The following is a 24,828-nucleotide window of genomic DNA, read 5'->3' on the forward strand; positions in this document are numbered from 1 at the left end:
TAGTACCATAAATATGGCACTCCCTCTTATTTTGTATAATACTTTATCTTTCTTTTTATTTTGTATAGTTATATTTTATGTTGGTGGTACATACCTTAAGTACCTCACCCAATATTTTTTTTATAATAATAATAATTTATTTATTTTTAGTGAATTAGGTATTCTCTTAGAATTTTCAATAATTAATTCGTTTATCTTTTACTGGGAAATTTTCATAATAAGTTAATACGTATACTAGCATAGTGCATGCGATGCATGCATATGTAGCTATCATATGGATGCATCGTATGAATGCTAATAGTCTTGTGTCCTCTATAATAAGAGATGGGTCATTACAATATCTTCATCCTTTTCTTCTAGTTGGCATGTCATGGCATTCCTTTCCTTTTCTGCTTCACCGACTTGGCCTTCTAGGAGGACCAAAACTTCCATCACCTTTCTAGCTCCTTGTGCTTGTTTCTTTGCTTCTTCTAGCTGAGATTTAAGGGAGGAGACATCTTCATTGAATTGACCAATTTTTCTTTCAAGTTTTTTCAAGTCTCCATGTCTTTGTTCAAGATGGCTTGACAAAATTTCTTCCCTTTTCTTTGTTTTATCTAACTGATTTGTCATGGATATGACTTCTTCATGATAAATTTTCTTGTTTCGATGCAATTCCTCCTTTAGGTTGATGAGCTCCTCATTTTCCTTTTTCAAACTACTCATCTCTTCTAGGGCAATTACAAGTTTTGCCTTGAGATCTTCTTTATTTTCTTCATCTTCTAGGTCCTCCTTGGTCTTGATGTCTTCACTCTTGTTTTCAACTTCCTTTATGGGTTCTAGATTTCCTTCTTTCTTTCCATCATCTTCTTGAGAGGTCATGGTCAATGCTCCTTTTGAGTGAAGATCTTGAAGTTTGTCCCACATATCTTTTATCGATGAACATTTTTCCACTTTGGCCTTTATAGATTCTAGTAGCCCACTCAAGATTGCCTTTATCACTCTTGCATTATATTCCTTGGATTCTTCTTCCATCGTGCTTTTAGTAATCACTGATTCCCAAACTTCAAAACCTTAAGCCATTAAAAAATTCTTCATTCTTGCCTTCCATTTATCAAATTTTCCATTGAACAATAGAGCTTTCCCAATTTGATTACCCACTGAGCAGGTGACATCTTTGACGGGTTTGCAAGTCTTATTACTTGACTTTGCCATTTGTGTTCTAAGTATGTACCTTCATGCTGTTAGGCTTTCAGTGAAGGCACTGGCTCTGATACCAATTGTTGGAAATATTGAGAGGGGGGTGAATCAGTATTTCTTTTACAATTGTTATTTTATTAGATTTAGATCACTTATAACCAGAACACAAAATGAACAATATAGAATAAATGAATTTATTAATCAGAAATAACGAGGACTTCTATCCTCTTCTTTATAATCAATTAGGTACAATAATGGTTAGGGCTTCAACCCTAGATGAAGACACCAATCTCCAATCCACTAGGCTCCAACCTATACTTTGCCAAGCACCAACTTGGACTTCACGAGGCTCCAACCTCTAGGGCTCCAACCCTATTTTCCTCAAGGCTCCAACCTTGTCTCTATGAGGCGCCAACCTCTAGGGCTCCAACCCTATCACTGGTACAGACTCCAACCTGGTCTTCTTGAGGACTCCTATCCTCTAGGGCTCCAACCCTATACTTCAATTCGTCAAGATAAGTTTAATGGTTCTTCAAGGCTCCCAATATCTTCTGCAACAAGCCCTAACAATATCTTCACCTTCAACAGTGCCCTCAATCGATCTTCAAAGCACTTAGCTCATCAATGACAACCTTATCTTCTAAGAAGTTGTCACCACAGCTCTTAATGTTACCCAAACAAAATTCTCCAAGGTCACTCCATGAGGGTTTCAATCATGCTCCAAAATCCTCCAAGAATCTTCAATAAGCTGCTCCAAAAAGGGTCCAATCAATATCCTTCAAAGTCTGCACCAAACAATTCTTCAAGTGCCTTACAATTTCCTACTCTAAGCCTCTTCAAGGGCTGAAGCACTGCTTTACAATGATCCTTTTCAAGCAAAATATTGTCAAGGTTCCTCTGAACGATGCTCAATGAACTGCTTCTCAAGAGATGCCCAAACTCCCTCAAGTGTCACCTATCCAAAACACTAGAAGTTTGTTGCCTTCAAAAAAATCCTCAAAGACTGTTCCAAAATTCTGCTAATATTTGCCCCCTAGATGCCTCTATAAGTACTCAAGGTCTTTGACTAGTCTGAGGTTATGATCATTGTACCAAGCCCTTAAAATTGAACATTCAAGGTGACTGGTCACATGCCCAAGCGCTCACATATCACTGTCCACAAATCCGAGATTATCAAGCTTATGATCACAGGTTTCGAGTTCTGAAAGTGAGCCTCCACAGGTTGTTGTAGCACAACAGATTCGAGCTCCTTCACACTAAGCCTTCAACCGAGTTGTCCACAGTTCGAGCTTTAATAAGCCTCCAATAGGTGACTAACCACAGGTTGAGATGTATAACTCTTCACAAGTTTATCACTGGTCTGAGCCACTTGTCTTCTCCTCAGGTCCGAAGTTTATTCAAGTTACGGGGCTGAGGATATTATTCTGCCACAGGTCCCAGAGAACTATGTGATTGTTCCACTTAGTCCGAGCTCCAAAAAAGGAGTTTCTTGTAGATCTGTTTGAGCCTCTCAATCACGGATTAGAGCTTCTCAAGCTACAACTGGTGACTGTCTGAGAATGTCAGTGTGTGATCACAAAACCGAGGTGTTATGGTGACTGTCCACACTTGTCACAGATGTGCTCAGGTCTGAGCCTGAGGTTTGTCCTCCCACAGGTAATTGTTCGGGCTTCTTCCACAGGTTAAGTATTACAGGTTTGATGCCTTAATTATCTTGTGATCTGAGTCTGTAATGGTAAATAAGCTACAGGTCCGAGATAGGTTGTTGCATGTCTGAGCTAAACAAAACACTATTCAACCACCTTTCCACAAGTTCGAGCACTTCCAGAGGAGACTGTAGCATTTAGGCTATCACGGGTCCAAGGCACAAATGACTGTTCAGAAATGTCAATTGTGCTATCACAAGACCGAGCTCTACAAGTGACTGTGCTATTAATCCCAACCTCCAACTGTCACTGCCCACAGGACCGAGCTTCCTTGTCAGTTCTCCACAAGACTGTAGGTTCGAGGTATTGTAGCCACAGGGTTGCAATCCGAACTGAAGTCTGAGGTCAGGTCTCTCTACAGGCAGTTGTTCGAGTTCCGAACTGTTTTGTTTAGCCCAAAAACCAACCACAAAAAAATTTAAAGAACTTTGCCCAAATTGAATTCTTTGTCCTCTTGTGCCTCATTCTCGCTTCTTCTTATCTTTGATCCCTTCACTAAGTTGATGACTGGAATGGTGAGCTTAAACTCATATTTATACAAATTTTGACTTAAAATGAAGAGACGTGTCTGTTGGGTGAAGGAGACGACTTGCACATGTTTTCTCATGTCAGCCAACATTAAAAATTATTAATTTCCAAATTGTAAAATCATTTTCTCTCATTCTAAAAGGAGTTAAAAGGCGAGTAAGGGCTCGTTGGAAAGGGGAAAATGTCCTCTACAAGATGGTGCCAATTTCATCCTTAAATGAGGTCATTTTTCCATCAAGAGAATTATATTTGTGAATTGTCATCATTATTTTATTCATGGCAGCCTTTAGTATTTTATGTTTTGGACAATGTTAGGGCATAGACATAGGGCTTCAATCGTATTAGGATACGGCTTCCTTAGGGCATCATGAGCATCATTCAACAAGACTAGGGCTTCATTATGGCAAGTGCATCTAGAATTTTATTAATATACTCATGCACCTAGGGTCTAGACAAGTAGTTAGGGTTTAGGTCTCCTAGGGTTTGCACAATATCTAGGGTTACGGTTTCAACAATTTAACTATGATGTCATCAACAGCACACCCATTGATTTAGAGTAATATTCTACAAATAGGCTTTCCAACTCATTTTAAAAGAAATGTTCGGTTAAATTGTTTATTATATTGCTCTAATCCATGTATGAACTAATATCTCTTTCAAATGTGTAAGAAAGATTTTCGTTTTGTGTGCAGGAATATATCGAAAGTGGGGAAATCTTCACAAGATCAACAAACTCTTGGAGCCATAGTGATCCAAGAGTTAGCCATCTTCCACTCCAAAGTCTTCCATCCAACGAAGCAAGAGAGAGTGTTTTCACTCTATAGTTACTTGACCATCATTTAAATACTTCTTTTATTCTAGCTTTTCAAAGTCATATTTGTTTTTCAAGGGCCATCATCAAAACTAGGCAAGTATGGGGGTTTAATCCCAATACTTGAGCTAGTTTTTTGTACATTAAATTTGTATTCTACTTTGTTTGTTTTGATCAAATTTTGGCTTTCATTTTGCAGCGCATGAGCTTGAAGCATTGGACAACAAAGAGCTTTGAAGATACACATTGAGAAACTACTTACTTGTGTGCATGCAAGACCGCCTCACCCATTTCAAGGATCGATTTTTCAAGGGAAACCGTGAGCACTCAAGGGAAGCTGCAAGTTCATCTAGTCTGTGGGCCTCATTGACCCTTGCAACCATCATTTGAAAGGCCTTTTGAACCTTGTAGCTTGTTGTTGTATATTCTTGAGAGAGAGTCTAGCTTTGTTAAATTTCTGCACTTTGTAAAGATCTCTCTCATATTGTAGGCAGCCCTTTAGAGGCATTTTAACCCATCTCAAACACTAATAAAACAAAATTTTATGTTTTAAGGGAGCTTGGGATTTTTCCCATGGCATCCCCCTTCCTCATTTGAGAAGGGAATTCTTATGGTTTGACTTATTTTTTGCTTCTAGTTTTCTTAACTTCTAACACTTAATTTCATGCTTAAGAATTAACTCATTCCAATCCACATGCAATTTTTTCTAATTTTAAATCTCTTTGATGCATTAATTTCAACTTGTAAATTTTGAGTAAATTTTATCTTATGTGCAAACATTCCACATTATGGCAAGTTTTGATTATTCCTTCAAGTACATGCTTCACTTTTTGATTATACACATTGGTAACTTTTGAAGCAAATTTTATTGGGACAATCGTAGCTTTAAAGAAATCTATTTTATTTGCTTATTTTCCATGCAAGCACATATGAGTTCATTTACATGCTAAACTCTCAAAGTTTTACAAACCATCTCATTTTCCATTTATGAAGCATTTGCATATAAGTATATTTTAATTGGAAAATTTACACACTTTGCACTCTCATTTAGGCATTTTAGCATAGGAAGGCTTCCAAGCCAGGCTCCCAAAGACTCACTAAAATTAACCTCCAAGCATAAGCTTGGTTGATAGAAAGTATAAAGAAAAAGGCTTTTTTGGAAAGTTCTTCCATCTGGTTTGAAGTAAGGTAAAAGCGTTGTGACCCTTAGTTATGAAGGTGGTTTGTCCCCTTGTAGGAACAAAGGCACACGCTAGCTCGTAAGACTCGAGGGACAAGTATCGTTAATGACGCCTATGTGCCCTCGCCCCCTCTTTCTTACAGTCACCCCAATTTTAACCCTTTGGTAAAAAAGCTCAAAAGGAGGACTTCTCACTTAGCTTAGGCATTTTAGATTAAAAATAACCAAGACTAATTGCATCCAAATCTAGTATAAGTGCGTCTCATGCTAATACAACTTATGATTTCAATTGCAATTTTCCATTCTACTTGTCATTATTGAATATTTTATGGTGGCAAAGCGTTGTTTCATTTTCCTTTTGCAAGTAGAACACTAATTGCTTTTCATTTTGCAAGATATCTCTATATGCTTTGATTTAGACATTGATTATACTTTGAAAGCATTTTTATCTTGTATTGATTTTCGTGCTAACATCTTTGTTTCCATTTCAGGATTGTTTTGCTTTCATTGTTTGAAGCATTCTACTTTTGCTTTGAGCAAATGTATATTTCATTCCTGTTGAGCAATTTATCTGAAGGCACTAGCTTTATGGTTTTATCATGTTAATGATTTTCATTGCTCATATCATATTTTGCTCATCATTCTTAAAAGTAATCCACTTTCACTTTAAAAACTCTCCTAGAACCTCACATTTCTTTTAACTTAGTTTTCCATTCAAGGACCACCCCCCATAACTAACCTAGGAGATAGCTTAAACGGAGAGAAGAGATTTAGTGTGACAGACCCTTCTCTTAGTTCCCTGTCACAAACCACACTTGGTGGAGTTGAAGGCTTTTCTCACTAACTTGTAGGTAGGTGTAGGCGGCAAGGTCAACAACCTTCATTTGAAACTCCTATAAGGAGCCCTTATGGTGCTATGAACCTACTCACTTCAACTATCGGAGGTGGCACTCTTCCCTTAGAGTATGGGCTTTTAGGTTGCTTGATTGGAGATTCACTTTTTAGAAAGTTACAAAGAATGCAGTGCGGGAACTTTGGGCCCAACACTCAGAAATTCGTGAAGGTAGACCCTTACTTTTGTCCATGGAAATAATGAAGAGAGTTTTGATAGACAGGTTATCCACTCCTGGCCTTGAGCCCCCTTTCCAATATCTAGTCCAATGCTATAGAAGAGCACAGGAAGAGTTGCAGCGATTACCTTCAATGAAGGATAAAGCATTAATCCCAAAAATGGAAGAAATTGTAAAGCATGCAAGACAGTTGTCTCTTTCATACAATAGAATTGTTTTGGGAACCCCAGATATGTTTCCTCAACCTGAAGAGCAGAAGTCACCTCTCTTGGATCGGTTCCTTTCTGAAGCTTCTATTGATTTTGTTGCATATAGATGGAGCAGTGATGGTGATGGTGAAGGGTATTTCATGGCCCTCGATCTGAATGAAAGCCAACAAAAAAATGGTTGTTTAGAGCAGCTTATAGAGGACGCAAATAAAAAGTGCGATGGAGCTCGATCCTGCGTGGTTGAAGTGCCTGGCAGCCAACAGAACATAAAAGATGGCATTCTCAGGTGGTGTAAGGTGTATTCCTCTTCACACAATAAATGGTGTGTTGTATTTGAGATTGAACTCACTGGAATTTTGTCTGATTACTCTCGGCATCGCCATGGACATGTGTATGAGGCACTTGGCTTTTCATTCGCCACGCCACTGGTAATTGAAGTAACATTTGAGTCCCTTGGCAACAACTTCGAGAGTACAAGCCTAGAAGCGCAAGGAGAGTCACTAGGCGGGGCCTTCCAAGGATTACAAGCAATGCACATGAGAGACATGGAATTTAAAGAAGCAAATTTTGCTTCTCGTACTACATGTGAGGTCAAGACGATTTAGATGAGCAACTTAGTAGAACCAACCCAATGCATTTGTATGGTCTTCGATCTTTGTTTCTACGAATTGTTAAAGATCTCTTCTACTCAACCGAGACTCAAAACAATGGACTGCTTGCACAGAGGCTAGGTCGCTTGCTTTTGTCCACGATCCATTCCAGATATGGAGAACGAACCACTGATGAAGTGGCTCACTTTATCAAGGTAGGGGGTCTTCAACTCCTAAGAAAAGCCGAACTAAGAGACACTATATGCAGAGAAGAAATCACAATGGGTTTGTGGACTGAGATTATTGAAACACATGAGATATTTATAGATTATTCAACCCGATCTCTGCAACGCAATGAGTATGACGTCGAAGTAGAAAAACTTAAGCAGGCTTTCAAGGAATCCCACCACACCATGCCATGGCTTGCCTTGCTATTCTCTGATGAGAATACGAAGAAAAAGCTTAAGGCGTCCTTTCAGATGAATCAGATTCCCAACGTTATCGTTCTAGATAAAGATGGCAAAATTATAACCCCTTATGGCGTGGAGCTTTTTGAAGAATTCGGTGTCGAGGGTTATCAATTGACTATAGAGATAATTGACGAGGCGAGGGCCAAAGTGAAGGCATTGAGGGATGCACAAACTCTAGAGTTGCTCCCCTTGTCCATTGATGAATTCCAGTGCCACTCGACCGCTACAAATGGAGTTATTCACCGTGTTTGCCCAACCATTCTCCAACCCAGTCACCTATCGTTTGTTCAGTCTGATTCGAACTACCGCACCCTCTATCGAACTGCTAAACGTGTCGTCCATCGCTATGCCAAACTCGCTTGCCTCGACTCTACCATTCCTCCCGACGATCGGTTTGTTCCGACCACATCTCCACGTGGAGTCTGTCCTGAAGTCGTCGTTCTACCCAACAGTCCTATCTCGATCTCTGAGTCACTTATTTCCCTGCCAGGACGACAACCTGTCTGTCGTGACTTATTCCACAAACAGTCACCACCGTTGGTCAATTGTTGTGTAGAATTGAACCGTTTCACCATGGTTGTAGCGTCTCAATAGTGGAGCCATCGTGGCTATATCATCTCAACATTGGAGCAATATATAGTTTAACTATTATGTAAAAGTTTTAATTATATAACTATAACATATAGTTAATTTAATTAAAATACATACATACATACACACACACACACATATATATTATTTGATTCAAAAAAAATTTAATAAAATATATATATATAGAATTAAAAAAAGAGAATGGATAAACTCGTGCCAAGAGAAGCTACTAATGACAGATTACATATGCCCGAATAACATAAACAACCCAATGAAATTGCCAGGAACAAGCTTTGAGGACAAAGTTTTTCAAAACAAATAAAATACATAAAAATAAATGTAAATAATAAATAATCAAAGTGGTGATTATTTTTAGTCATTAGTTTAATGAAAAGGCATGTCTAAAAAGACATGGCCAGTCACTAAGGGGCACCTACCTAGGTATATATTCAGGCCCTCATTGTAACATTCAACCATCTCTTGTACATTTCATATATTAATAAAATATTATTTACAAATACATTTGTGTATTTTACATTTAAAGTCAACAAGCTACAATTGTGTTGCTTCGGGTTAGCGCATCAATCATAAAGTTGTGTATAAAGATACAATACACTCTTCGTTTATAACCATCTCATTTACATGTACGTATTTCTTATTCTTTGCCTTAGGGCACTCCTAAAAAGTTTGTCTCCTCATGGTTATTTTTCGGTCTTCATAATGACATATGTAATCATGATATTATCATATTTTGTATATGATGTAATGAGAAAAATAAATTTAGTATTGTTGTTCTTGAGGCATGGGGTTCATGCTCAGGGGAAATGTATTTTATAGGTCAAATTCCCATTGTGAGCTTCTAGGGCTTGTCATTAAGTCTACAAGTCAAGAAAGTCATTGTCATGTATGGAAGACCCTTCTTGGGCATGTTACATATTGTAAAGAAAAATTATTTGAGTCAAAAAAGAGTCAACTGACCCTCCAAGAGAAAGTCAAGATGTAAGCTTCAAGTCGGCCTTTGTAATGACCAAAAGTCGTATACACAGCGGAAATATTTAAAATACTTCGTAGACAAAGACATCCATCGTAGGACAGTGATTGTAAAATGTATATTGTATTAAAGAATTGATATAGGATGAGTACAATTGAGAATGAGGGTCTTGTATATATAGCCCAGTAAGTACCCTTTCACGAACAGGCATGTCTCTAAGACATGTCTTTTCATTATTAACTAACTAACCATTAGTTAATTTACTTATTATTTATTATTATATTTTATTATCTATTTTTATCTATTTTTACATAATTTATGTTCGTAACATTGCCTTCTCCTTCAAAATGTTTTGTCCTCAAAGCTTACTGATGAAGGATCGGATCTCTTCTGTCATTCGGAATATCTTATTGTTTCTAGGCTTTTATCTTTGTTGATACAAGACGATATGATGTTTTGAGCGATAGCCAAAATTGTCGTACTGAAAACGGATCAGACCATCCTAGATTAATCTCCTGAGGAATCTTCTGATCCTTGGAGATGTGTGGTGAATAGTTGTTGTATGATCGGATTGAGCTCACTTCAATATTCTTCGAAACATAAGTTTGTTTATGTTTTGCGTGATATAGATTTGTAGATTGATTAACGTGTCTACTCTTGTGATTCAGATGTAGATAAGGAATTTTTCTTGTTTGAACTTCCTTAAACGTTTTTATGGCAATTTCCTGATTTCCTTCAGGCATTGTTGTTGTTGACTTGACTACTGAATCCTAATTTGGGGTGTCCGTCATTTGAACTACAACCTCTGAGTATGTCTTTACTTCAATAGGATTTGGATTTGCCCAAACTGTGAGATTAGTGGGATCGATGTTTGTTTCTTCAGCGTGGGCTACTACATCTGAAGATTTTGATGCTTCTTGTCAGGCCAGGAGATAACTCCTCAAATGGATTGTGTTTCTTAATTTAGATTGTTCATAGTTATATACATGAGGAAGTGACTCTTGGGTTTCACCTCCCAATGACTCTTCCTTTTCCATTATTTATTATTTACATTATTTACAAATGTTCACCCAATCCCCATGATTAGGTGTCAACATTCCCCCCATTAATCTGAAGGGATGTTGGTGAGTCCAAGCATCGTTCTGAATCTTTCAAGCTTTTCTCTTCCAAGCACTTTGGTGAAGATGTCTGCAATCTGCTCATTAGTGGAACAATGGCGTAGATGGATTGTCTTGGCCTCAACATGATGTTGAATCAAATGGTATTTTGTATTGATGTGCTTCGTTCGATCATGAAACTTTGGGTTCTTGGCCAACTTTATTGTAGAGGTGTTGTCAATCATGAGTGGAGTTGAATGTACTTGTTTTACCTGCAAATCTTCCAAAATTTTCCTGAGCCACACAATTTTTTTTGTTGCCTCAGCTATTGCCACATATTCTGCCTCTGTTGTGGAATCTGTTGGAACTGATTGTTTGCGTGATCTCCAGGAGACAGCTCCTGATCCAAGACTCATAGCATAACCAGAAGTAGATACCCCAGTTTCTTTGTCTCCATCGAAGTCTGAATCAGGGTATCCAATCAAGCTAAAGTCGCCCACCAGTGTATACTTGAGTCCAAAGTCTTGAGTTCCCTTCAAGTACTTTAGAACTCTTTTGCGGCAGACCAATGTCCCTCACAAGGCTTTTGCATAAACCTGGAGAGGATTCCAACAGCAAACGAAATGTCTGGTCTGATAGTAGTCAGGTAGTTAAGACTTCCTACAAGTTGTCTATACTTTATTGCATCCTTAAATTCTTTTCCTTCAATGGATGTGAGCTTTAAGTTTTGTTCCATTGGAGTAGTTAGAGGATTGCACTCAGCCATGCCAAACCTGTACAACAAATCTCCAATGTACTTCTTTTAAGAAAGGAATATAGACTTCGAATGTTGAGTTACTCCAATACCAAGATAGTAATGAACATAGCCCAAATCAGTCATTTCAAAACCTTTCATCATTTCCTTCTTTATGGATGCAATGTAGCTCTCATTGTTCCCTGTCATCAAAAGATCATCTACATATACCACAAGATATACAACTGTTTTGCCAATTTTCTTGACAAACAAATTTGCATCATCAAGATCATAATGTTTGACATTGAGTTTCAGAAGATGCTCAATTAACTTTTCATACCAGGCTCGCGGTGCTTGCTTGAGGCCATACAAGGATTTCACAAGTTTGCATACTTTATGTTCATGACCTTTCACAGCAAATCCTTCAGGCTGGGACATAAAAACATTTTCTTTTAGATCTCCATTCAAGAAAGCAATTTTTACATCCATTTGATGGACTTTCCAGACGTTCTGAGCTGCTAGGGCAAAGAGTATCCGGATGGTAGCCCATTTTGTTGTGGGGGCAAAAGTCTCCTCATAATCAGCCCCTTCTTTCTGTGAAAAACCTTTTGCCACAAGCTTAGCTTTGTGCTCGTCAAGTGAGCCATCACCTTTATACTTGTTCTTGTAGCCCCACTTGCTTTGGTTCCCAATGGAGGATCAACCAGCTTCCAAGTGCCATTCTTTATCAAGGCATCATACTCCTTTTGCATAGTTGCTTTCCATTCATCATGAGAAGCGGCTTCTTTGAAGGAAGTTGGTTCAAAATCTATAGACAAATTCAGTTCACAATCATAAGAAACATCCATATCAACAGGTGAATCATAATCATCTACATCACCTCCATTTTGCCTAGTTGAATTTCTTGTTCCTGTCTTTCCAACCTCATCAGGATGAACACTTTCAAGTGTCTTTGTCAGCCACTTTGGGGGACCTTTCTGAGATGGTCCAGGCTGCTCGGTTGATTAAGTTGGGACTGAATCAAGATTGAGTCTCCCTCCTGTCAATCACATCACTCAAAGAATCATCAGTGGTTGGATTTTCATGTGGGGGAGAGAGTGCTTCAAAAGAAGATTCCCCATATTGATCAAGTATAGGAATCCCCCCTTCAAGATGTGGAATCTAATTATCAAATTCTTGAAATGATTTTGCATTTCCAAATCTATCCAAGCGATCAAGTTGTCGCTCAACAACATTGTCAGCTTTGGAAGATTCAAGAAAGATTACATCTCTAGATACAACAAATTTTTTATTAACTTTGTCATAGAGACGGTATGCTTTGGAGGTATTTGAATATCCCAAGAAGATACACTTACGACTCCTTGCACCAAGTTTGTTTCTATGTACCTTTGGTATCAAGGCATAACAGGTGGAACCAAAGACCCTAAGATGCTTTACCGAAGGAATGTGGCCATACCACATTTCATAAGGAGTCTTGTTTCTAATAGCATTAGAGGGACATCTATTCTTTACATATACAGCACATAGAACTGCATCAGCCCAAAACATCAATTGTACATTCTTGAAAACATCATGGAATGTACCATATTTAAGATTGTCCTATTCATTCTTTTAGCTACTCCGTTCTGTTGGGGGTTATAAGGCACGGTCGTTTGATGTTTGATCCCATGTTGGTGAAGATAGTTTTCAAATTCATTTGAAGTGTATTACTTTCCATTATCAGTGCGAATAGAGCCAATATGAGATCGTGCATCATTTTCAATGTTTGAAAAGCATCAGATTTGTTCTTCAATAAATAAACCCAACACATTTTGGTGTAGTCATCAATAAATGTCATCATACATTTATTTCCATTTGCAGAAGGAACAGGCATTGGACCACATAAATATGAACGAATGAGTTCAAGTTTTCTATGTGCTCTGGAATGTGATTCATGAAAAGACTGTTTGTTAGCTTTCCTAGAATGCAAGCATCACATTGCTTAAGTTTCCTAGGAATTGTAGGCAAACCAGTAACACCATTTTTCTTCAACAAGCGAAGACTGTCATAGTTCAAGTGTCCAAATCTAGCATGCCATAATAGACTTGATGGGAATGTACCTTCATCATAATGAGAATTGTATGAGAAAATTTGTGCACAAGCAGAGGTACCTTGCAGCTTGAGAAGCCTTTCTTCTTCTATCCCCATCATGACTACTGAGTGATCTGATGCTTTTCTCACCTCAACCTTGCCATCAAACATATGAATGGAGTGTCCTTGTTGGCAGATGTGGACCAAGGACAGCAAGTTTCTCCTCAGCTGTGGGAGATATAAAACATCATGTAGAAGAAAGTCTGGAAGACCACGCAACTTGAGCCTAATTGTGCCAAGCCCTGATGGCTTGAGTTCTGATTTGTCTGCAAAGTATACTGCTCCATCAACATTGTTAGTAAATTCTTAAAAAAATCTCTTCTAAAAGTCATATATATGGGGGAGGGATCAATGATTGACCAGGAGTCGACAATACCGAAACAGCGTTATACCAGACAGTGTTATACCACACAACGTTATATGTAATATGGAGTGGTATATATATATGGAACAGTGTATTTAGGTAATATGGAACAACGTATTTAGGTAACCGGTGTGTGGGATATGAGAAACCAGAGCGGTGAGTGTGCAGCGTAGCCCAGCATATGGAAGCATGGCGGTGGGGGATATGTTATGGCGGGAGGGAGGTATGTTATGACAGCGTTATGGAGTGATGAACGAGAAGGTTCAACGTAACAAAATACTGTGCACAGAGGAATAACAAAATAGGAGGGTCGACTATGCAGGAGCAGGAGCATATGGTGGAGCGACGGTATTAAGGAGCAGTATTAACGTATTGAGGAGTGTTATTAAGTATACAAAGAACGCACGAGACAGCAGACTTTTCCACCTGGATGTTCATCTACACAAATCTACATCTAAAACGTATTACAGTCCGTTTCCACACCACATATACCCTCCATGTCAAAGACTTTCCTTTCTCTTGATTGCCCCCATAATAACTTCAAAAAATGAAATATACTTGCAGAATAATTAGCAAAAAATGTACCCAAAACTTTATCACAGGAATCTACAACGGTTGGGACGCAGTGTATATACAACGATGGTATATGGGAGCCTTGCAGCGCAAACCTCAATGCTGTCACAGTCACAGCACCATGCTTCCACTTTCGTACTCTCAAGCAATGCACAGACTCACTCCTCGGTCTTCAACGATCTCCCATATATTTCATTGTACAGCAAAATAAAAGAAAACTAGCACTCATAGTGGATGTTCAACGCATTTCTAGAGAATTGCAATGCAGAGAAGATGATGGCAGAGATGAGCAAATATGACAGACTGCAAAAAATGGCAGAAGGGAGTTACAAGGCAGAGAGGGAAGCCAAAAATGGCATTGGCTCTAATACCATGTCAGGCCAGGAGGTAACGCCTCAAATGAACTGTGTTTCTTCATTTAGATTGTTCAAAGTTATATAAATGAGGGAGTGACTCTTGGGTTTCACCTCTTGATGACTCTTCCTTTTCCATTATTTATTATTTACATTATTTACAGATGTTCACCAAATCCCCATGATTAGGTGTCCACACTTCCTTTCAGATAAGTTCTTCGTATCTATTCGTCAATGATTTCTTATCAGTCTTAAGTTTTTTAATCTGGTTAAGAAGATTTTGGTTATGTTTTTTTAGACGTAAAAGTTCTTCTTTCTCTGAATCGTTGATCTTGTCGCTATTATCCTTCTCTTGATCTTTTAATTTTTTAATTTGTTCTAATAATTTTTTATTAAGGTTCTTTAAGTGTAAATTTTCCTCTTCCTTCTCTGATAAACTTTCGTTGAGCTTCTCGTTAAAACTTTCTTTTTCTTGTTCTAACTTTTGCTTCTTAGTTTTACACTTTTTGACTTGTGCAAGTAGTTTCTGGATATGATCTTTTAAACAAGAATTTTCGTCGTTTTTATTGGATATGGCCTCCTCAAGCTCTTTTTGCTTCTCCAATATTGAGTTTTGATTCCTTTGAGGTATTAATTTCGTAACATCTTTAAAGTCTTCTGATGAGGACATTATCGATTTTGACTTCATTGTCATGTCTCGAAATGTGATCATCCTTCCCTTATAAGAAAACATCAACAATTTTTTTCTCTATGTTTAACATGAACGCACCCAATTCTCTAAACCAAGGTTGACCAAGAATTATGTCAACCTCCATGTCATACATTTTTACAACACAAAATTGGGATATGCACTCATAATGATCTACTGTTATTTGTAAATCATTAATTTCATATTTTTTTCCAAAAAGATCTGTTGTTTCGCCTACATTGGCATCTGAAATTAATAGTCGATTCGCCAGATTAATATTTATGTAATCTTCATCGTTACCCGTACTAATAGCGATATTATTTTTTTCCCCTTGGATAGTGCCTCTTAATGTAATTAACTTGTGATGTGTGATTAAAACACCTTTATAGGAAAATCGTCCTTCCTTCATCATTTTAGAATTAGGCTCCATTTGTTTTTTCTTCAAAAATGGATTTCTTTAAAATAAGTGCCCTTTTATTTGATAAACTTGAACACCTTTATAAATTCCTTTCACTTTTATTTTCCTCAATTATATATTTCTTTCCACTTTAAAATAAGTTAATATAGCTCCACTATTTAAGTAAACTGCACCTTATATTTATTATAATGCTTTTAAAAAGTACTCTTCTTTTGTTATAACTTGTTATCCTTATGTCTCTTTATAGTTCTAGATTTAACCCTTTATATACTTTAACATATGGATCTTTTAAGTACCCTTCTATAATAATACCCGCTTTGTACTTATATATATTTCCAATAATTTTATGACTTGAAAATACGCCTTTATGATATAAAACTTCTCTTTACATATCTTTTATTTATAGTCTTTTTCTTTTTCTTTTTGAAAAGTTACAACCCTAGTGAAACGTGGCTATTCACCTCTTTGGGGTATAATATAAAATATATGTCCACTTATGTGCCTTTGACTCAGTTAATTTTCTCTACATAAAAAGTAAAACTTATCATTCACATAAAGAGTTTTTGTATTCCTTTTGTTTTTCTTTTACCTTGAAAATACCATGGGTTGCTAAAACCACAGGCTTGTAAACCACTTAATGAAGAATCAAGATAATATTATCTACTCTTCCTTCTCTTACGTATAGTTTTAAATATATTTGGAAATATTCCCTCTTAACTTTATCATGCACTTTTTATCAATAATGTAGAACCTTTTTACATATATGAATGTTCTCCTTCAAAATTTACACCGAACATCTTTATTTATTTATTTTTAAATCTTTTTGTTTATCTTTATATGTACTTTTCTATTTTATTTTTCCTTTTTTTCTTCCTTTGACTATCTTATTTTTTTCTTCCTTTTTCTTGTTTAATGGCCAAAGCCTTGAATGACAAAACTGGCGAAACATAGAAACTCCAACTTTGTGTAGCAAAACGCTTCAATTGTGACAACAACAAGGTTGACGAAGGATTAATGGCCAAAGGCTGGATCAGACTGGTTCTCTTCAGCGGTTGAGTGTCCAGAGGATCAAACAGCTCTGATACCAATGTATCGACCAAAAAGTCATATACGTAGCGGAAATATTTAAAATACTTTGTAGACAAAGACATCCATCGTAGGACAGTAATTGTAAAATGTATATTGTATTAAAGAATTGATATAGGATGAGTACAATTGAGAATGAGGGTCTTGTATATATAGCCAGGTAAGTACCCTTTCACGAACAGGCATGTCTCTAAGACATGCCTTTTCATTATTAACTAACTAGCCATTAGTTAATTTACTTATTATTTATTATTATATTTATATTATTATTATTATTATCTATTTTTATCTATTTTTACATAATTTATGTTCATAACAGCGTTCAAAAGAGCTAGTCGACCTACCTTAGAGGACATGTCGGCCTATTATAGGACCCTAGGAGGTCTATAAAAAGAAGGACTCAGCGTCACTCAAAGAGGCATTCACTCAAGCAAAAAGAAGTTTGATCAAGACAAGAAAAGAAGCCTCATAACTAGCAAAGAAAGGAGAAAGAAAGTGAAGCATTCTCGATCAGTTTTGAGCTAAATTCTTGCGAAGGCTAGGGCATCATTCTATAGCAGAGGAAATAAAATTACAGTCACTCCAAGAGAGCCGAAGTTTTGGGTCAAAGGTAGTTTATCTAGTAAGTTGAATTACCAAGGAAAGGGAGAAAGGCCAAGCGAAATAAAAGGGAGGCAATTTTGCCATATTCAAGCCACACGTGTGACCTAGGGTTTCTGCAGAAGAAGCCAAAATTGCAGGTCTACAACAGCTAACCGAAATTCTGAGTTAGGGCCGAAATCTGAAGCAAGTGAAATAAGTTTGACTAGCGTTGACTTGAAGGAAGAAAAGTTCATCAAAAGAAGCTTTGACTTGGTCTTGGAGGGGTTTTTGGTCAAGGGTCTAGGTCTTGGAATTCGTCAATTGAAGATTCTATAAGAAGAAGAATTCTTGTGGGTTTTCCTCTCAAATTGGAGAGGTTTTGGCCCTGGTTGATCGCCTATATCTTGTGTCCTTTATCTTATTGTTCTTTATGGTTTGGTAACTGTTTGATGAAGAAAAACACTAATAATACTGATTGAAAGAAGAAGCTAACTAAGCGAAGTAAAAATACATCACAAACAGTTATCAAAAGAAGAGAAATCACCTACACTTGCTACCCCTAGATTTCTCAACAGTCTAGTCCAAGTCAACACTTATTTATATTGATATATCAATATTTCTATTTATAAGTATGTGCCCTTAATGAAAGGAACCTGGCCCCAAACTAAAGGGAAAGGAACCCATTAGTTAGTTAGTGGGTTCTCACTTACAATGGTGCCCTATAGTGGAGTTAAATAATGAATGACAACAAAGTAAGTAGGACAAACAAAAATTATTCGAATCCTACCATTCAATTCCTATCAAGCAATAAAAGCAAAAAAGAGCCTATGAAAATACAGAAATTACCACACACCTGGGAATGAATATGGTCACCAAAAGAAATTGATTTCATCTTATTGCCAATGGTTGTAAACCGAACAAGTTTCTAGACAAGTGGGAACACACCAACATTCTCAAGTCTAAATAAGGTTAAAAAACAAATGAGGATTAGGTTTGTTCTTTTCTTGGAGTGAAAGGCAATGCAAAAATAGGAAACTTGATGTGCAAGTTGCTTAACACCAGGTCAAATCTTATCCACTAGGAAGGCGCACTCTCCAAGGCCAAAAATAGGTGCAATGAAGTGCATACAAAGGAAAGAGGAAGTTTCCTTAAGAGGTTCCCCCTACGTCCAAGAATATCTTGTCTTCAAGGCAAGGAATTTCCAAAAATAACGACGGTCTGCACTAAAACTCAACTCGCCTATATTGTTCTTTTCTTGGAGTGAAAGGCAATGCAAAAATAGGAAACTTGATGTGCAAGTTGCTTAACACCAGGTCAAATCTTATCCACTAGGAAGGCACACTCTCCAAGGCCAAAAATAGGTGCAATGAAGTGCATACAAAGGAAAGAGGAAGTTTCCTTAAGAGGTTCGCCCTACGTCCAAGAATATCTTGTCTTCAAGGCAAGGAATTTCCAAAAATAAAGATGGTCTGCACTAAAACTCAACTTGCCTATATTGATATCTAACTAAAGTACAAAAATAGAAAGTCAAGCTCAAGTAGGGCACATCTCCTATGCCATAAATAGAAATGATCAGGCTCACTAAAGAGTTTGAGTTAGTTTCAACTTTCCTCTCATGATGCACCCTAGGTCTCCAAAAATAGCAAGTCCATCTCAAGTGGGCCCACCAAGAACCTTCTATAATAATTCCAACAAGATCCGAGCCCCATAAAATTCACCAAAAATAAAACTTCTTAAATGGCTTGAAATTTGACCATGATGCCATATGCAATATTGATCTCCAAAAATAACACCAAAATCCCAAAAATACCAAGGGTAAAAATACACACAAACATTACAGTCTATGATTACCCTGAAATTTTGGCTCCATGTTGTACTCAATCTTGGGCATCCAAAAATGTAAATATCTCCATAAGCGCCAAAATTGAATTTTTAAACCAATGTTTGATCAACTTTGACCAAGATCTTGACCACCTCAAAATGTCACCAAAATGGAACCATATGCACATTTACCGAAAGGGTGTCCAATACTATAATCAAATTTCTCAAAAACTTTCTGAAAATAGAATTTTTTCTAGATTGAGAATCTTGAAACTTGAAGAATACCCTTTTGGAGTCCTCAATACTATGTGCCCAAAACTTCATCAACTACTAACAAAGACCAATATTATAAAATAGAAACATTCTAAAAGCAGAGAAATAAGACATTTGAGAGTGTCCATCTCACTGCCATCATCCCCAATGCATAATGCAAAAACTACATATCACTCACGCGAACAAGGCCTTCTACTCAAAATAGATCTGAAAGAACCTACCTAAAAAGTATTGAGTATGTTGAAACTTGTCCATATGTCTATGATCAAAGAATGATATGTCCTTTGGATGTACCTACTATGAATCATTTGCCAAGACCCTATATAATCCTCAACCCCTGAACAATAAAAGATTTGTGACAATGTGCTAAGTCTAATTTAAAATCATGAACTATTGATATCAAATGGTGAACTCTGTAATCTTGAGTTCACTTCATATTATACCCTTGAACCAACACTCTCAAATGCCTAATATGAATTCTGAAGAAATTCACTTACGGTGTTAACAAGTTATATAATGGAAGTATAGTTGAGAATAGAACAATCACTACATTTCTAGAACAAAGTAGAAGATCAATTAATATGTTTCAAATTAACATTTATATTTTAGATGATAAGACATCCAACTTTTCCAAGTTGAACATCCTACAAATAAGCGTTAAATGCGCAAGGTAATTGTGTTTTCTTGTTCGTTGATTTTCAATAATTCCCTGATTTATGTATTCTAGAACTAAACTATTCTAGGGATGTTATAGCTTGAATTTTGAATTGATATTTGTAGTCACAGTGTAACTTACCCTTGCAGTGTCAAACAAATTTACAACATAGATGTGAAAGTCCCGCTGAAGCCAAAGGATGTCACTATCAGCTCCATGAAAGACCTGCACGTCCAAAGCTTGCATTATAATATAAAAATTCATGACTTAGAAGATAGGAAAAATGGATAAGTTAGCTCAAGGAAACATTTTTTCTCAATTTAATATCACAGAAGTACACAATTCAAATCATAGTTTGCATTGCAATAACATAGCCTAGAATATGGCAGCATGTCTTCTCATGTTTCTAACAATTTCTCGATAATACAAATCACACTTCCTAGAGATATAACATAACAAGGCAATATTGATGTTACCTTAGGGCCTAAAACAAGACAAACTAAGATAATCATTTCAAGCCACCTTTAAGTGAATTATCATTCTTAGTGGGTATCTTTGAGCATTTACTAACAAGGGACAAGGATAGTTGTGTCTCAGATAAAGAGACAAGACATACATAAATGCATACATACATAGATATAAGTGTGCATGTGAAATAAATGTGTTGGATTTCATTATGTGGTAGTCATATGAGAGAAATACTGAAAAATTAGAATTATCTACTAAATTAAAGGTATTTTTGCCCATGTCTGCTCTCTATGTTAGTGCAACTTCAGATGTTTTGGTAATTAAACTATGAAGAAGATCAAAAACATCTTTCAGTTCTAATTAGCACAAAGAAGAAAATCCCATAAGCTACATAGTGAAACTGGGTGTTGGAAAATTCCCAAAACATCATGAGATGCAAGAAACTGACATCTTTGTGACACTAAGAGGGTTGAAGACGAATGACACTTTATCCTAGAGTGGCCTGTGTACACCCAAAATAGAACTCAATTTCAAAATCTATGTTACAATATTGACCTTCCTAACCTCCTATGTCATCAAAACTCATTAAAACTATGGTAATTTTGGAACACTCCTATATTTTTAGAATAGAAATAAGATTCTAATGGAATCTCAGTAACCTTTACTGTTTTTAACAGCGATAGACCAATTATGGTCTCAATGGACATTAATCATCATCATTAATAATGTGTCGCTGATTACGCACCCAATTCTCCTTCCATACCACCTGTCATCTTCTCTACTATGTAACTCAACTTTGCAAAAAATAGACATATCATTAGATAGAGATAATAGTATTGAAGATAATATGATAATATATGAAACTCCAAGAAGAATATTGATTCTTGTATTTATTAAAATATGTGAAAAATGTTACATTTCAATTCAATGCTACTAGAGATGCACAAAATATTTATATCTAGGGGATATGAGACAACCAGAGCAGCAAAGAAAAGTTGGTTAGAAATGGTGGTGCATCTTATGGCACAATTAACCCAAATGGAATAAGAATTGAAAAAGTAATGTCATCCCTTGAGAATGATTAAAAGTAAATGAATAACAATATCACTTTGATGGGGGCAACCTCCTTTACACCATAAGATTACAAATAACTCTTGATAATTCCTACAACTAGGTCTCTTTGGTGTATATATAGGAGATAAAGGGACAATTACAAATAATGAGCCTACCACTGATGATAACCCAAATATAACAATTTTAATGTAATGCCCAAAGATGTATGGATTCACATGACCACCCCTTCAAACAAGTGTTGCCCTCAACACTTGATTCGCTATGGAAGCTTATGGATGAAGAACTAATCATTCTAAGTTACATCTTGTGTTAGCTGGTTCTTCCAATGATGAGGAATTCCATGCTTGCTCTTGGCATGTTCTTCCACTTAGCAGATTCTTCCACTTTTGTTGGTCCTACAAAGAAAGTCTTGCTTCTTCCCATGATAATGGTCATTTTTCAATAACCTATCCTTAGATGGTACCAAAATTCATACTTACATATTCTCCACCAATTCACGTTTCTGACCCCTTTTGAATCACCATCAATTGAGCTTCCTTTTAGTTGACACACCTTGTAAAACCCTAGTTTGGTTTCTTTTTTGTCACTCAACCTTCCACCTTGCACTTGATATGTACTCTTTAGGCTCCAAATGAACCCATGCAATTTTGACCTTCCAACAAAGAGTTATGAAGGAATTACTTGAACCGGTTGTTCTTTCTCTATTTCAGGTTAACATCGTTATACAACCTATCACTTTGTATATGTAGCACTTCAAGATATGAAATTGAACCTATTATACCCTAGCCCATTCTATTTCCCATAGCACCAATCTCCTTAAATCGGACCCCTCAAAATCTAGATATAAGATTTTCAGTAGAACTTATGTTTTAAGAAAGGATTCAAGACTAAGAAAAAACAATAACTTCTACACTCGGTAATGCTAAAATTATAGTGAACCAAAGTCTGAAATGTTGACCAAAGATACTTCAATGTTTCTTTTTCCCTCTATCCACCCTAAAATTTCCACACAATTCCAACTATCCAAATGCTATGAACCCAATCTATAAAATAACATGAGTAAATCAAAATTACACCAATGTACTCCACTATTTCCTTTATCAACCTCGAAATTTCCATGCAATTTCAATGATCCAAAAAAAAATGTTAAGGAGGAAAAGGTAAGATGCCTTGTCTAAATGACACAAACCAAGGATCATCCATCTAATAGCAAATTATGTTGCAATGATAACCCAAATAGAATAAGAAAAGATATAAAAAGTAATGTCGTACCTTAAGAATAATAAAAAGTGAATGAATAACAATGACACCTTTGAAGACCAATGAATTAGCTCAACCAATTTGTTGAAAAGTGTAACTAGGTTCGGTCTTCATAATGACATGTAACTGTGATTTTTATGTAAGAGATTTAAATAAGAAAAATAAAATTATTGTAATGCTTGCATCATGGGTTTCATGAGCAAGAGATTTTATTTTTAGTAAAGGCTCCCATTGAGAGCCCTTAGGGAGATTGTCATCTAGTCATAAAAGTCTAAAGAGTCATTGTCAAAACAATGAAGGTGTGTTACACATTGTAAAGAGTCATACTTGTCTTTGTAAGTAACCCTCAAAGACCTTGTCACTAGCTCTCACTCAAGTCGGCTTACAATGTAAGGATGATTCGAGAAAGACCATGTTGGCCTACTCTAGAGATCATGTTGGCCTAATGGACATGGACAAACAAGTATATATACCCATACTCGGCCTCATTTGGAGACAAGCAATTTGGTGAAGCAAGTCTAAAAAGAAGTGTGAGAAACATACGAAGAAAGAGCCTCTAGATCAGCGAAGGAGGAAGAGAAGATAGTGAAGGAAAGGGTCATCATTGGTGGATTGTTTTTGGGCCAAATTACCATCACACGTGCAAGAAATTGCAGATCCAAAGTTGGCAAGGATAGACCGAAGTTTGCAGTCATAAAAGGGTGATCAAGTTTGGGAAAGGACTTCGCTCTAGGAAGCCGAGTAGGGAAGTAAAAGGAGTCTCCCTCTTGAGGAGACTATTCAAGGAGCGAAAATCATCTAGGGTTTATGTTGTAAGGTTGCAGACCTACAAGAAGAGGCTAAGAATCTAAAGGAAGTCGAGAAGAGGAAGAGGAAGAACAGAAGAGAAGAGGAGGCTAGTGACTTGGTCTTAGGAGGACTCTAGTGTCAAAGGTCTTTGTCATGGTCTTCGTATTCGTCAATTGAAGGTTCCATAAGAAGATTTTTGTTTGGGTTTTCCTCTCAAAGAGTGAGAGGTTTTGGCCCTGGCTGACAAGCCTATATACTGCGTCTGTTGTCTCTTTATTGTTCATGGTTTGGTAATTGTCTTGATGAAAAGAACACAATAATAACTCAAGAAGAGAAGATCGTAATCAAGAAGTAAAAAGACTATCACAAGCAATTATCATAAGTAGAGAAATCACCTATCTATTGATGCCCTAGTTTTCTCAACACAATTGTCGCGAATGTTGATACGCATTTGGCTAGTTACATGTCGACAAGTGTCTAGCTTGAATCCTCGTAGCTAAAGCACACTAGCTTGAGCCATGAGCTTTACTAGGTAAGCATCCCTTTGATTTCCATGTGAGGTTTTCCTTTAGACAAAACATGCCACTATGAGGTGGCAACCTCCTTTATACCTTATGTTACAAATTATCCTTGATGATCCCTAAACTAAAAATCCTTAGCATATATAAATATGTGTGTGTGTGAGAGAGAGATAAATGAGTCCAAGGCATCAGGCCAACAGGTTGTCGCCAATGTTTCAAACTTTCAAATCATTTGGTTAGTTCCATGCAAACTAGTGCATGGTTCGAATACCCATAAGTGAGGTGCACTAGCTAAGATGAAAAGTTTACTAGGGATGCCAAGTAACCTTAGGATACTTCAAGCAAGCCAAAGATAGTAAATCCCTCAAGGGTGTCCTCAAAAATTGTGCAGTATAACCACACCCTAAGAATAAACCCATTAGAAGTGAAACGGGAGCTCATCAAAGATGTCAACATGCTATATATAATTCTCCAAGTTGAGAGAACTCCTCAAATAGTTCCATAGCTCAATCTCTAAGTTGTAAATAACCCTCAAATGGCTAGATCCCCAAAGTAAGGCATCAATCCACCATAGGCTAGTAATGAGTCCACATGAAAAGTCATCAAAATGACTTAACC

General features: G+C 36.8%; 1 protein-coding gene across 1 annotated transcript in view; it reads right to left on the reverse strand.

Annotated features, from left to right (window-relative positions):
• Positions 1–24,828, reverse strand: part of LOC149248820 (protein RRP6-like 3) — a 301,074-nt gene that overhangs the window by 271,215 nt on the left and 5,031 nt on the right. The window contains exon 3 of the mRNA XM_089458557.1: positions 20,240–20,323. Within this exon, the coding sequence (XP_089314683.1) occupies positions 20,240–20,323 (84 nt within the window). The remainder of the gene's footprint in view (positions 1–20,239; positions 20,324–24,828) is intronic.

This window comes from Pinus tabuliformis, chromosome 7 (assembly GCF_031772625.1).
Source record: "Pinus tabuliformis cultivar Carrire ecotype Pingquan chromosome 7, CPIR1, whole genome shotgun sequence".
Lineage (NCBI taxonomy): Eukaryota > Viridiplantae > Streptophyta > Pinopsida > Pinales > Pinaceae > Pinus > Pinus tabuliformis.